Source organism: Saccharomyces kudriavzevii, assembly GCF_947243775.1.
Source record: "Saccharomyces kudriavzevii IFO 1802 strain IFO1802 genome assembly, chromosome: 16".
In the NCBI taxonomy this organism is placed as follows: Eukaryota; Fungi; Ascomycota; class Saccharomycetes; order Saccharomycetales; family Saccharomycetaceae; genus Saccharomyces; species Saccharomyces kudriavzevii.
Window position 1 is genome coordinate 326,170 of NC_079287.1, and position 14,332 is coordinate 340,501.

The 14,332-nt window shown below is 40.6% G+C and overlaps 7 protein-coding genes and 1 non-coding gene across 8 annotated transcripts; 3 read left to right on the plus strand and 5 right to left on the minus strand.

Annotated features, from left to right (window-relative positions):
* Positions 1-156: 156 nt before the first annotated feature.
* SKDI16G1610 (glyoxylate reductase) lies at positions 157-1,347 on the minus strand (the record flags this gene model as incomplete). Its single annotated transcript, XM_056231739.1, has 1 exon — positions 157-1,347. One exon carries the CDS (start codon positions 1,345-1,347, stop codon positions 157-159), a length of 1,191 nt encoding a protein of 396 aa, XP_056085527.1.
* Positions 1,348-1,616: 269 nt separating this feature from the next.
* Positions 1,617-2,801, minus strand: PEX25 (Pex25p; the record flags this gene model as incomplete). Its single annotated transcript, XM_056231740.1, has 1 exon — positions 1,617-2,801. One exon carries the CDS (start codon positions 2,799-2,801, stop codon positions 1,617-1,619), a length of 1,185 nt encoding a protein of 394 aa, XP_056085528.1.
* A 219-nt stretch (positions 2,802-3,020) lies between these two features.
* Positions 3,021-3,092, minus strand: Skdi_16.trna3. The gene has a single exon. It is a non-coding gene; the product is annotated as a tRNA-Met (tRNA).
* Positions 3,093-4,250: 1,158 nt separating this feature from the next.
* On the plus strand, positions 4,251-5,252 carry CAR1 (arginase; the record flags this gene model as incomplete). The annotated part of the gene is made up of 1 exon (XM_056231741.1): positions 4,251-5,252. One exon carries the CDS (start codon positions 4,251-4,253, stop codon positions 5,250-5,252), a length of 1,002 nt encoding a protein of 333 aa, XP_056085529.1.
* Positions 5,253-5,359: 107 nt separating this feature from the next.
* Positions 5,360-9,034, minus strand: GDE1 (glycerophosphocholine phosphodiesterase; the record flags this gene model as incomplete). The annotated part of the gene is made up of 1 exon (XM_056231742.1): positions 5,360-9,034. One exon carries the CDS (start codon positions 9,032-9,034, stop codon positions 5,360-5,362), a length of 3,675 nt encoding a protein of 1,224 aa, XP_056085530.1.
* A 540-nt stretch (positions 9,035-9,574) lies between these two features.
* On the minus strand, positions 9,575-11,702 carry CQD1 (Cqd1p; the record flags this gene model as incomplete). The annotated part of the gene is made up of 2 exons (XM_056231743.1): positions 9,575-9,755; positions 9,910-11,702. The coding sequence occupies 2 exons, from the start codon at positions 11,700-11,702 to the stop codon at positions 9,575-9,577; spliced, it is 1,974 nt and encodes a 657-aa protein (XP_056085531.1).
* Positions 11,703-12,590: 888 nt separating this feature from the next.
* Positions 12,591-13,091, plus strand: SKDI16G1670 (uncharacterized protein; the record flags this gene model as incomplete). Its single annotated transcript, XM_056231744.1, has 1 exon — positions 12,591-13,091. One exon carries the CDS (start codon positions 12,591-12,593, stop codon positions 13,089-13,091), a length of 501 nt encoding a protein of 166 aa, XP_056085532.1.
* A 182-nt stretch (positions 13,092-13,273) lies between these two features.
* DPC25 (Dpc25p) lies at positions 13,274-14,023 on the plus strand (the record flags this gene model as incomplete). The annotated part of the gene is made up of 1 exon (XM_056231745.1): positions 13,274-14,023. One exon carries the CDS (start codon positions 13,274-13,276, stop codon positions 14,021-14,023), a length of 750 nt encoding a protein of 249 aa, XP_056085533.1.
* Positions 14,024-14,332: the final 309 nt, after the last annotated feature.

Sequence of the window (14,332 nt, forward strand, 5' to 3'; positions counted from 1 at the left end):
TAGTCAGACAATTATTGTTCTTCACGAAACGGCCGCGTTTTTTTTCAACCGCACCGCCGCCATTCATTTTTTGACATTCCTAGGGTGGTATGAAAAGCTATTTATGCATATATATATATGATTCTGATAAAATGCTACCTTTGCAACGAAGATGGATTAATTGAGGGCGTATTTACCGTCCCCTCCGTTGACGAATATGTCATGCACGTTCTCCAACGTAATGAGTGTTTGCTTTGTGATCATGTCGGCCACTGTGCTACCGATATGTGGAAGTACCGTGACATCCCATCTACGGAGTAACTCTTGTTTGACGCCGGTTTCCTCGTTTTTGAACACGTCAAGACCACAACTTGCCACTTTTCCTGAATTAAGAGCGTCTAGGAGAGCGTCCTCATCAATGCATGTGCCTCTTCCGACGTTAACTATCCTGACACCGTCTTTACACCTGGCCAAACTTTCACGGTTAATTATATCGTTTGTAGACGGCATTCCTGGTAAGGCCAAAATGATCAAATCGGCACTTTTCCAAGTATTTGGATCATCGAGATCGGAGTGGTACTTGGCGTTGTAACCCAGCAAATCTTTCTGAATGGGACCTGACCTCTTATAATACTCAATGCTCATGTTGAATACTTTATGCAAATGAGCCCCAATAGTTTGGCCAATGGAGCCAAAACCCAGAATCAAAACTCTCTTGTTCATTGGCGAGTCAATGGGTTTCCCACCAACGGTGTATTTTTTGGCCAGATCTACCACTTTCCCGTCATTTTTAGATCCAGCATGGTCTGTTCTTAGAGGGAATTTCATTTCCTGACTGTGATATCTGTCCATAATGATTTCGTACGAATCACTGGAAATATATTTCTTACATTGTTCAACGTTACCATTTTCTACATATTTGAAGCAATATTCCCAAAAAGAAGTCATTCTGAAACAAGCAATGGCCAGGAAAATGGCCAATTCCGTGACATGGTCAGCAGCGTGTGGTCCGATGTTGCATAAAGTGATATTTTTTGACCTCAATAATTTGCTATTAATAAAGTCACATCCCACCCATGGCACCAAGATGGCTTTCAAGGAAGATGGGAAGAAGTCAATGTAATTGGAAGGATTTCCCAGCACGCTGAAAAATTCCTCAGTCACCCAAAAGCCGTTTATTCTGTGAGTTTTCAGAAAATCAATGAACTCCTTCCTTGTAGACATCTCGTACCTGTAAAACTCAACTTTTTCTGACAGTTTTCGATATTCCAAAAGGTGGCTGGCAACTTCCCACTGGTCTTTATAGGGTACCAATATCCTTGGCTTGGCAGGATAGGTGCCATCCATGGTGTCAATCGAAGTGATCATTGTTCTTACAGTCTACGACGGTACAGTCTAGGTATATTTTCCTCAAAGTGTATGTGGGGAGGGTTCTTTGTACTCCAACTCCGCCTTTTGTAGATCTGCGTCGGAGTGTCAGAATAGACAGACCCTAAATGGCTACCGCCACCTAAAAAGACGTGAAAAGTATAAATAAAGAAAGAGAAAAAATAGAAATAAATACACAACTGCCTTCTTAAAGGATATGAGTAACAATACAGAGGGGTGGTGAGACGCTACTAATTATTTTCTATATATCAATCTTTTGAAGAGCAAAGTGACCTCTTTGCTGTTATCCAAAGTTTGACCAGTCCAGTCAGACCGGATCCCAGGGACAGAACAGCATACGTGCCCCTTGGAGTCTTTAAGTTTAGAATGTCGGATGTATTAGCCATGCAATCGAAGGTCAGTCTTGTCATATCTAAGTAAACAAGCGTCTTTTCATCCTTGATAGCTTTTAACTGCCTGCGTATTAGTAGTTCTGACTTATTTTCCACGTTCAGGTCATTCAACAGCTGTTTCCTAATTGGCGATTGTGAAGCGTCGTCATTTTGGGTCTGGTGCATGAGTATAGGCGATAGCAGCAGGGCGTTGTTTTGCACCTTTAGTTGAACCTCCAACTCTAATTGTCTTTTCTGTAGATTTTGTAGGTCGAGCCAGCTGTTCTTCAAACTTAGAAGGATGTCGTATTGCCACGCAAAAGACTCCTGTCTACTGACGAAGGAGTACAACGATTTATTCGACCAGATTTTCAATTTGTATAGCAGGTCTAATTCATCAAAGATACCATAATACAAATCCAAGAATTCTCTTAGCGAAGCTTCATTGAACCATATTTTCTTGATTTGGTCGACCTGGAAATTACACTTTCTGGTGTTGTTGAATTTCTCCAGGAGACTGAACACTTTGAAGGGGGTGCCGCCGAACCTCAAAATGTATCTGAAAGTACTCAATTGCTGGCTGATAAAATCGATCTTCTTGTCAAAATTTTTCAAAAGCGACAGAAGGAGCACTTTGATCACCGTGATAGGATGCCTTAGTGCGACTTTTAAAGTCAAATTCTTCAAAATCTTGGTATAATAACTTAACACTGAGGGGTCCAAGGCAGTGAGGTTTTTCTTGGATTTTTCGATGAATAGTTTCAGTATATCCAGAGCATACTTGATAATTTTGGCAAATTTGTCCCTACCGGATAGAGAATCCAGCAAATACTTCAAAATGGTGATATTATCCACCATTTTTGTTTTAGCTTGATTGCCATCATCACTGGCTCTCGAGGATTCAGCATGTAGCTTGCTTCCATTACCTGCGCCGAACTTTTCTGTATCGATGTCTGGCGAATGCGTGTGGGTATTATCATCTTGAGCATCCTGATAGCTGGCTCCCGAATAAGGCGGTGTCTCTGAACCGGAAATGATATCTGTAGCACCGAATTGGCTCATTTGTCTAGTGATCGGATTCTTTGAACGGAAACTTCAAAGCTGTTTCACAGGCGTCAAGTCTTCTGCCTACTGTCCCCTCTAAACATATAAATCATCAATAAAGAAGCTGGAAAAACCACTTCCAGAGTTATTATGTAACTGAAAATAATAGGCTCACTTTCCACCGGAATTCCATGCACTAACGCCGGCTCGAAAAAAAAAAGAAGAAAAAGAAATACTTAGCGCCGCTCGGTTTCGATCCGAGGACATCAGGGTTATGAGCCCTGCGCGCTTCCACTGCGCCACGGCGCTGCTAAATCATGCTTATGTGGTATTACAGGTTGCCCTGGTCTGACTGGGCCAATGGAACGTTTGCCATCAGCGAACTATTTGTTTACTTACTTACGTATCTAAGCAATCGTGCAATTTGTCTAACGTGCTCATTCGTATGTGCCTCATAGGTGTTTCCGTTTACGTTTACATTTTATTCTAATGTGGCACAGTCGCGTTACCCTCGTGGGGGAACTCCAGATCCATGACTGTGCCCCTTTCTTTCTCTTATATGTGTGTCAGAGCAAGCGTGTTCAGCGTCCGCACAAATAAGTTAGTATCCGTCTGAAATGTCCAGCCCGAATACCAAAACAGACTTCGTGTATATTGCATTGACGTCATAACTGTTGTAGAATGGGGCGGGTAAGTGACCTATCAATAAATATAACCTTTCTTACTGCTCAAACACTTTCACATACGCGGTGTGTTCAAGAGGCCACGTAAGTCACCGAAAAGGTGGAGCGTAAGTTAATAACATAACCGGATCGACGAATGGCAACACGTGAAACAAAGGTAGAATGGACTGTGACATTATGTATTTCTTCTTGTGCATTCCCGTACCCATGTTTTGCAGGGACGTTTGTAGTGATATATCGTGCATCAACGTGATGCTGTGGTTTGAGCAGGACCCTATTCGAGATATGCCAACAGCAAGAAAAAGAACCATCGATCACGTGACACGGCAAAACAAGGTGCCGTCCAGCCAATTCTTAGTAAGTCCCTCGCGCAATCAACTCTGAAAAAACGCCAAATCCATTTCTACTGGTCCTTCAACATTTCGGCGCCGCGCCGTCGGACACGATCCCCCGTCCTGCGACTGCTCCTTCCGTTAACAGTTTTCCTGTTCCTCTTCGAGGGGCCTCGACCCCGCGCGGATATTGGCGGGCTCGACCCATCTCTACCTCCTGCCCTTGGCGAAGTATATCGCTGCTAACGGCAACCAACGGCGCATCGCCGCTCGCTGGATTTTTCACTTAGCGGTAGCCGCCGAAAGTGCTAAATAATATATAAACAGAGCATCTCAACTTCCTGTCTGTAGCTCCCATAGACTGTTTCTTCTGTCTTGTTAGTATTTGTGTCTGTTTACTCGGAGCAGCAAGAATAACTACTACTATATCAATAATAACAACGCTTAGCAAAATGGAAACTGGTCCTCATTATAACTATTACAAAAATCGCGAATTGTCCGTCATCTTGGCGCCATTCAGTGGCGGTCAGGGTAAGCTAGGTGTCGAGAAAGGCCCTAAATACCTGCTAAAACACGGCTTACAAACAAGCATAGAGGAGTTGGGGTGGTCTACGGAGTTGGTGCCCTCTATGGACGAGGCGCAATTTGTGGGTAAGTTGAAAATGGAGAGGGAGTCCGCCAATGGCGGCTCCTCCGTCGTGACGAGCAATGTCAGGGCTAAGAGAGCCGATTTGGTTGGTGAAGCAACCAAACTGGTCTACAATTCCGTGTCGAAAGTGGTCCAGGCGAACAGATTCCCATTGACCTTGGGTGGTGACCATTCCATTGCCATTGGTACCGTCTCTGCGGTCTTGGAGAAATATCCCGATGCCGGTGTTCTATGGATCGATGCTCACGCTGATATAAACACTATTGAGACTACCGACTCGGGTAATTTGCACGGCTGTCCCGTCTCGTTCCTAATGGGCTTGAACAAGGACATTCCAAACTGTCCCGAGTCCTTAAAGTGGGTTCCCAGTAACTTGAGTCCAAAGAAAATCGCATACATTGGGTTGAGAGACATTGACCTGGAGGAAAAGAAAATCTTGAAAGACTTGGGTATTGCCGCCTTCTCCATGTACCACGTGGACAAGTTCGGTATCAACGCTGTCATCGAAATGGCCATGAAAGCGGTACACCCAGATACAAACGGTGAAGGTCCCATTATGTGTTCTTATGACGTCGATGCCGTGGACCCATTGTACATCCCTGCCACAGGTACCCCAGTGAGAGGCGGGTTGACCCTAAGAGAAGGTCTTTTCTTGGTGGAAAGACTAGCTGAATCTGGTAACCTAGTTGCCCTAGATATCGTTGAATGTAACCCCGACTTGGCCATTCACGACATTCATGTCTCAAACACCATCTCTGCAGGTTGCGCCATTGCAAGATGTGCATTGGGCGAGACCTTATTGTAGTTTACGTTATCATTCATTTTTCATCAAAATGAGCTTTGTTAAATACATGCATACATAAAAACACTAAAGAATAAACAGAGAAAAATACAAACTAATGTTGTATTTCGTTACTTTTCATTTTTCTTCGTTAACCCACGTCTAATTGCCAGTACGCTATCCACTATAACCGCATCCACACCAGCTTCAATCTGAATACTGGCATTTTCAGGGTCGTTGTTATCCACACCATAAGTAACACATACCAAGCCATTCGATTTGACCACTTGCGCCAATCGTGGCGCCTTCAGGATAGGCGCCGCAGCAGATACAATACCCAAAAGATTCCACTTCTTGGCAAATCTTATACCGTTTTGCAACGATGACGCCCTCAAATCGGCCATCTGCTGACTCCCACCTTCCGTTAAGAATAATATTGGAATCACCGGCTGCTTCAATGACAGCATGATGCAAACATCAGGATGGAATGACGAGAAAATAATGTCCCTACCATTCGCATTATCAAACACTATTTTCAGTACAGTGTCCACCCAATGATTCATCTCCATCATTACTTGCCCCAGTTCTTCCTCTTCGGCTTCATCAAGCATGGGGAACTTACACTCTATGTTGAACCCTACATTTGCTGGGATTTTCTTGAATAGTTCCTTCAATGTCACGAACGATGATGCTATCGAATGGCCCCTAGCATTCCCCTTGAAGTTGTTCTTCTTGAACGTCTTGGTTAGCCTCATTCTATTGTTGGACCAATGGGAGTTCTTTGCCCTCTCCTCCGGGTCAACGTCATGTAGGTCCCAAGCTCTCCTCAACGTGCTAACATCAGAATCATCTACCGAGCGTCTCCTGTTCTTCTGCAACGCCATTTCCACCCCATTAACATGGCGGGCTGAATGACCTGATCCACCTTGAATGTGCTCTTTATCTGCATTGTTCAAGTCCAAGAACTGTTCTAGCGTCAACTCGTGCATGGGAATGTCAACACCGGTTTCCGCTACGAGGAAATCATGATACACTACTGGTACGCTGTCCTTTGTCAACTGGACATCAAACTCGACATACGATGCGCCTAATGAAGCTGCCATGATGAAGGACTCCACTGTATTTTCCCCAATTTGTAGTGACTTATTAGGGTTGTTTTTGCCCAGCCCTCTGTGCCCTATAACACGTGTAGACACTAAAGACTTCCAGTACGTTTCTGTCCTTTCTAGAGGTAGCTTTGGATGTTCAAATGGTGTTATAATAATATATTCAAACCTTATCATCCCGAGTACCTCCAATGTATGGTTAGCAATGATGGGAGTAGTCACGTTCCCATTCACCACACTCCTATTAACTCCCACAGAATTATATGACTTATTTAACAGGGAAACACCTCTCCCCATTACGTGGTCATTATTATTATTGTTTTGACCATCCACTTTATTGTGCGGTTCTAATGAACGTGTTCCATACGTGGGAACAATATCAAAGGATAGTGTATGAGAATAGTCAACTTTGAAAGGTACCTTAAAATCTACCGCATCTACAGTGTCCTCTAATGGTAAATCTAAAAGCACAGATGGCTTATCAATCGAATCGGTGCATGAGATTACTAGTGATAACGCACAATCAGTTTCCAAACCAATGATCTTTGCTAGTACTTCTTGGTTTAAAGAAATCGAGGGACCTTCATTTCTTGTGTCGTTACTCCCCAACGTTACCAATATCAGTGATTCACTATTATTTAAAAACCTATGCCCATATGACTTTATTGGCCCAGCTAGTTTTCCCAAAGATCCTTTATTCACTCCATTTCCGTCTCCACTTCGGCCATTCAATCGTTCGGTATTGGTTTGATTTAATGTTTCTTTATCTTCATTGCTACTGTTTAACTGTGAATGAGGATGTGTTACTAATACGTCTTTGATTTGGACCATATCAGCAACATCTAAATGACCACGTAATACAGCGTGTTCCATCGGCGTCCATCCACCTTCATCTTCAATATCAAAATCCGCATGGTTATCTATTAAGAGACTAACAATGTTCTTAAACCCTTCAGCGGCTGCAACAAACACAGGCGTCCAGCCAAATATTTTTTCCCTTATTTCAGGATCTGCTCCGTTGTATAGTAAACAAACAGCAGCCTCAAAAAAATTCAATCTGCAAGCAAGATATATTGGCGTTTCATGTAGTTCGTTGTCTTGATAGCTTATATCAAATCTTTTGGAAGATAAGAGGACATGTAAAAGGGGATAATTATTCCATTCAGTAGCTAAATGTAACAAACTTGAACTTCTCAACTTCACATTTGGATTCAAGGATTGCAATAAAACTTCTGCAGTTCTAGGATGGGCACCTAACACACTCAAATGCAAAGGTGTCAAAGATTCCGAATCTCCAAACACGGAGGCATCATCAATAGGAAATTCATCCCAGATATTCCATTCCTTCATTAGCTTGATAATCAATGCCGTAATCTCGGATAAGCCATATTGACAAGAGTAATGCAAAGGGGTTCTTTTATAGTTATCGTGTTGAAAGAGGCATGGTATTAAATGAACTGGTAATTCCTTCAGGATATAGGAAAGTGAATCGGCGAAACTTTTCTCCTTCTCCACAGCAGCATCGGAATCTGTTAAAACAGATAAGGTCATATGCAAAGTCTTCAATTCGGTTATAATCTCTCCATCGTTATTGGTGTATTTGGAAGGCTGTGTTTTCCTCTTTCTCCCTAAAACATCTTGCCTCCCAATCAACTTGCCAATTGCAATTACGTGATGATGGAAAAAATTTCTCTTATTAATATCATCTGAATCATTTAGGGACGGAATGACCTTTAAAATCGCATCGACACATGCCAAAGATTTAGATATTGCAGCCTTATTCAAAACATTAATCATAATTCTTGTTGGAACCAAAGGTAATTCCAAGTATAAGTTCGTTAGCTCCCTAATTAATCCTTTGCTATCATCTTCCTCTATAAAAACGGAAATAATTTTGAAAAATTCCATATTTTCACCTGCATTACTGTTGGGTGAGGAATCCTTTATCACCGTTTCGTAATGATTTATTTTTAGCGTCACTTGTTCCCAAATTGTTTTGAGCGAACTCAAATCCTTGGTTATGAAAGAATCATCAGCGAATGGTAGCGGTAAGATTCTAGTTTCCATGGTTGATACTTGGCGATTGGTACCAACTTTTTTATCCAACTTTTTTAAGATCTTACTAAAGGCTCTTTTATTTAATTCTGCGTACCATTTTAAATTTCTAAATTGATTTCTCAATTCAGCTAATATAGATTGAATTTCGACTAGGTCATCTTTGTGGTAAGGTATGCGGTTAGATTGGCTCGCACCTCTAAGAAGCCTATTCATCTCCCTCGAATCCTTCGCGAGTAAGGTTTGTACTACTGCATCTTCAGCGTTGGCATTGACTCCTAAGGTTAGTTTAATTTCATTGAATTGATTAGATGAGAGTAATCTTTCAAATCTTTTTTTATACTCAACGTACTGGGAATTATAAAATGAGTCAACTTTTTCAATATCCCTATCGATTGCAAAGAAAAATGACCCCAATAACTTTTTAATTTTCGGAGAGTCTAGATAGTTTTGAGCACTATTGGATGAATCTCTCATTTTAGTTGGTGGCCCAGTTCCATCATAATTGTTCTTGTTATAAGTTCTGTACATGCTCTCCTGAAGCCTTGTGATTTCTTTTATCATTTTCTTGAGTGATTTGTAGCCAACATATTGAGTTGACCACTCTGGAGTCCGATGATTGGCAAAGGTTTTCCCAAACTTCATGAATGGTATTGCTTCAGTATATGGATATATTATAGTTCCAATACAGTTGTTATTGGAGCTAGCGGCTATTTTTATGTGGTATAATTGGGGTTTTCCCTTTTTTGGTTTACTTTTAATTTATGCTCTCTTTTCTTATTGAGTACAATAATTGGCAATATTTCAATTTTATATTCGTCTCACTTCATAAGAAATTGCTCTTTCTTTTATTTCTACCAAGCAATATTTCTCTTTTGATTTATCGTGCACGTTCTAAAAACAATTCTCTTACTCTTCGTTCCTAATTTACTTTTGCGATATCAAATAATCACAAACAGGGTCTGCAGAAATGCCTATTTGAAAAGCACAAAGAGTAGATAGTAACTACACTTGTCTAGTGTGAAGATGGAATAATCTCAGTATTTTCATGTGCTATTTATATATGCTTAGTTGTTTATTTTGGACTGTTAAATATTCGGGACGGCATGTGCAAGAGCTTGTAGCATTAGTGCACATACGAGCACGTGGAATTCTTTAATTATAAGTAGTACCAAAGAAAGAATATTAATAATTAGGACACAATTGGTCCGTCCTGACAAGATCATAGATTTGTTTCATGGAAAGATGCATTAATTGACGCACTTCTAAACCAACCCATATCTTGAGCATTGATAATGTGCTTGCATCCTTTAAGAGACTTTTGGCTTCGCGCTTAAAACCAAACTCACGTAATATAGGAAGCGAACTGTTTACGAAAGAAAGTTACAAAGAGATATGCGTTTTTGTTAGTAAAGTTATGTCAATAACAACTCAAAATAATGGAAAGAAGAAAATGCTCCCATAAAAACATATGGGAGTGTTACTCTTCAAAACAATTAATAAATGCACAAAATACGAACCTTTCGAATAAATCCAAATTTGGATCTAACTGTCGCCCAATCCCCTCCAGGAGTAAGATAGCAACAACCACGGAAACAAAGTCAGACTCCATTCTAACGTGATGTGATCTTACCATACTTAACATTTGGTCAAGCAAGTCACCAATAGAAACAGTTCCGAGTGTAAATGTCCTTTGCTTAACTTTATCTACTAACTTTTCTACTTTGAATGCAAACACTTCCTTATCAATGGCTGTTTCTGGGGTTTTTGACCTTTCAATCATCAATTCGCCCGCTCTATAACCATCAAATCGTGCCAACGCGTTAAATAACGCTATGAAATTGATTCTATTTTTTTCATTCAGTTCTGTAATTATTCCAGTATCGATGAAACATATTTGGGGCGTATAATTTGTTAATATAGACTTCAACTCAGCAACAAAATCGTGATTTTCGTGTTCCTCAACCTTTCTTCTTAAGGCATGTGTAATCCGGAAAGATTCAAGTTCAGAGGATATGATATTTGTCCCATATTTGTTCGTCTTGACGAACCTAATTATAACATTCCCTGGATGCAAATCAGCATGAACAAAATCATCGAGGATTAACATTTGTAAAAATGCGTCAACAAAAGGATCGCTGACCTTCTTACAAAGCTCAACATCATTAAGCTCCTTTTTTGTGGACAAAAATTTTTCCATAGAAAGACCATATACATGCTCTTCAAACATAACGTCTCTATTTGATAAGGGGAGAAATGGTTTAGGAAATTTCACCTGAATAGAATTCTTGAAGTTCTCATTAAATCTTTGCAGGTTTAACGCCTCAATTCTTAAGTCCAGCTGAATATTCATTAATATGGAAAATTGTTCCACTTCATTGGGCAGAGACAACCATTCCATGGTCGGGATCCAATTTATTGTGTCAGCAAAAAATTTCATTATCTTCAAATCTCTTCGGATTTGGGACCTTACATTCGGATGTAAAATCTTGATTGCACACCAGCGATTACCGTCCTTACCGATTTGTATGTTATCATATTTGTCAATATATTCCTGAGACAACTCGCCCACGTAAACTTGGGCGATGGATCCAACTCCTATTGGCGTATGATTGAACTCATCGAAGGCATCTTCAATCTTGTCAACTTTTAATGATTGGCAAAGCCTTTTAAGGGTAAAACTCAAGGAATGCGCAGATACATTGCTATGCAATTTGCCCAATTCATGACACAGGGCATGAGAAAAAATATCTGTTCTCGATCCCGCCCATTGTCCAAGCTTAATAAAACTCGGACCAGCCAATTCCAATGCCTTGCGCAGTAATTGACACCATACCAAAGAGCCGCGAGTCTCAGTTATATTGGTACCTGTAACTTTGAGATTATGGCCAAACCACGATATAGGATACAATAAAAGAACGGGTAAAAAAATGGCGGAAATCTCTAGAAATCTTAAAACAGTGCATATTGGTTCAACAATTCTATCATTGAAGCCAAACCAAAAAATTCTTAGGCACCTTATTAGCTTATTACGCGATCCAGTGATCTTAGTAGACCTAAATGTTTTGATCTTTTCTTGCAGTTCATTTTCAGAAGATATGTAGAGGCCCATTTCGAAAGTGTCACCTTTAGGATCTGGCTTTAAAGAGTCATTATATATCAAACTGCATTGTTTTGAAATGGCGTCGTGTGTTAGATATAGGGCAGCAGATGTAGGTATCACCAGCCGTCCTACAGGGATTTTATGGAAGTGCCGCGTTGACTGACTATAGTATCGCCAAGAGTTTCTAAATGCAAACCTTAAAAATGCCATTTGGTCAGTGAATTTGTTCTTCCTTCTCTGTGTTTTGGTGGTCGTTCAGTTCTCCTCAGAGATGATATGTTCTATAATTTATAAGATCCCCTACTTTTCCCTTCGAACGAGTGAGAGGATATTATTTCCCCTCATATATTCGGCATTGTTTATTTTTCGTTGCCCTTAGGCATTGATACATAATTGATGCATAAATAGTCTCAGCTATATTATATATAAAAATCCATCATGTACATGCACTGTTACCATAGATCCTGCAGACGGCTTCCGTCTTGATGAGGCTTCTTCCTCTTTGGTGACATCAGTGAAAAACCTGGTCAGGCTTCCAGTAATACCTTCTCTCTTGATGGCAGCTGACGCCAACCAACTACGTTCTCTTAAGCTGATAAAGTTCAGCTTCGTAGTTACGTTGGAAACGCTTAGCGCACTCAATTAATCTTGTTTGTTGGCAAGAAGCGATAATGCAGCATCGTCATAATAACAACGTCAGCACGCCTTGTACCTCTTTGATTCCATACATCAAGTTTCAGATTCCTATACCCCAATGTCTCTACGTTGAATCGTATTATAGGTTTTGTCGTCATACCTTCTCCCAATTGTAAATGATGCGATATCGTGGTCCTGGCGGCACCATCAGATCCGAGAATCAAGATTTTTAACTGCATCTGTGGCCTCCATAACTTATCAGTTTCCCACTAAAGGCATTCTTTTTGCCATTAGTCCCATTGAACTGTGCTAACTGTAATGCTGTACCATCTCAAAGGCCTACACTACCTGCAATTGCCAGCTATACCTTAATAGCAAGCTCAGAAAGGCATCGCTTCGTCGCAATTGAAAAAAAATGCTCTATGAAATGTATCCTGATTGGAAAGATGGTGTTGATGGGTGATGCTATTCGACAAAAGCAAGACAACGACAGCAATGGAAAAACTCCGCAACACAAGTTCTAGGAAGCCCAATGGCGAAAAAGACCAATCAGTGATCAAGCCAATCTCTTTAGATGGCAGAACAGGTGAAGTAATCGTGAGAAAATCCACAGGGAAGACTAAAATACGTAAAGGTCAGACAGAAGAAGAGTACGGGCAGCAGTTGCGACACTACTTTCAAGTGGAAGAAGGCCCTGTGCGGACAGAGGTTGGCTGGATGGATAAAGTAGATCCTCTAGCTGACATACGAGATGGCAAGTACGATATTTCCAACAAGCACCAACGACAAGTGCTTAGTGGGTTCTGCCATCGTTTATTCTACCAGCGCAAGTATGAGCAGTGTCTGAACCTCAGCAGCTATCTGTTGGGACTCTTCGAACCCTTTAATGTGAAGAACAAAATGAAACGGGAGCTTGAAGAGCTAGAATATATGATCGAGCAGTGTCGTGGACAGGTGTCATAAGCCCGAATTAGTACTCCAATTCAAAAAAAAGATATCTTTCTGCCCCGACATGGCCGAGCCTATATACATAGATAACATAGATTAATATAGAAACAGTAATAAGAACCCTAGCAGGTCACATTGTGTTTGTATGTGCGTGTATGTGGCTAACACAAGGTAGAAACGTCATTTGAATGTGCAAAATGTTAAGAAGTCACGGATGGTCAATACTTAATAGACTGTATCCTGTTCGCAGTTTCACCAGATACTCAAAGGTAGATATGACCTTTGAAGGAAACACTCAAGATATCTCTACCTCTGCCGAAGAGAGAATGTCCACCGTTTTTGGGGGTCGCTTGAAGGGTGAACCACCAAAATCTACAAGTAGAGTACTTACTGGCGGAATGAGGAAAATAGCAGGTGTTCAAGTACCTGCGAAGCCGCAAGAACCTGATAATTGTTGCATGTCAGGATGTGTTAATTGTGTGTGGGAAATATATAGTGAAGACTTGAGAGACTGGAAGCATAGAAGGAAAGAAGCTGCGGAAAAGATCAAGGGAACCCAGGAAATGTGGCCTAAAAACTGGAATCCACCTCTGGGATTGTTGAACATGGAAAACGTCCCTGTCGAGTTGAAGAAAAAAAAGCAGGAAATCGATGGTATGACAGTAGAGCAGCCTCACAATTTATCATTAATCAAAGGTTTGTTTCCCAAAAGAAAAGCGCCCCTACCCAAGAGTGTCTTGACAGCTAAAAAAAAAAATATTGCTTTGAGACACAAACACGAACAAGAGGGAAAAGGAGGAAACCAGTCGATTGATGGACTAGATAGTGATGAAGGTTGGGAAGATATTCCCGTTTATGTCAAAGTGTTTGCCGAGTTTGAATCAAAGAAAAGGTTACAAAAGATCCACCGACAAGAAGAATTGAAAAAGAAAACAGCTCTGGTGTGATCAAAGAGACTATACTCAAATCATATATATAATATCTTCGTCTAACTCAACCCTGACTGATTATGATAGATGGAGAGAGATGAGCATGCATACATCTTATTTATAAAAGTTTAAGAAATTAATGTGTGAACACGCATTGGCATCCTTGTTTAACACACACACATACATATATATTCATAAAATTTTTCAGTTATATTATATTATATTTTTGATTCTTTATTAACTATACAGAAACGATATCAAAAAAAAATGTATCAAAGTGAGTTAAACAAATGGAAAGAAAGAGCAAAAAGCATTTTTAATTTTTTT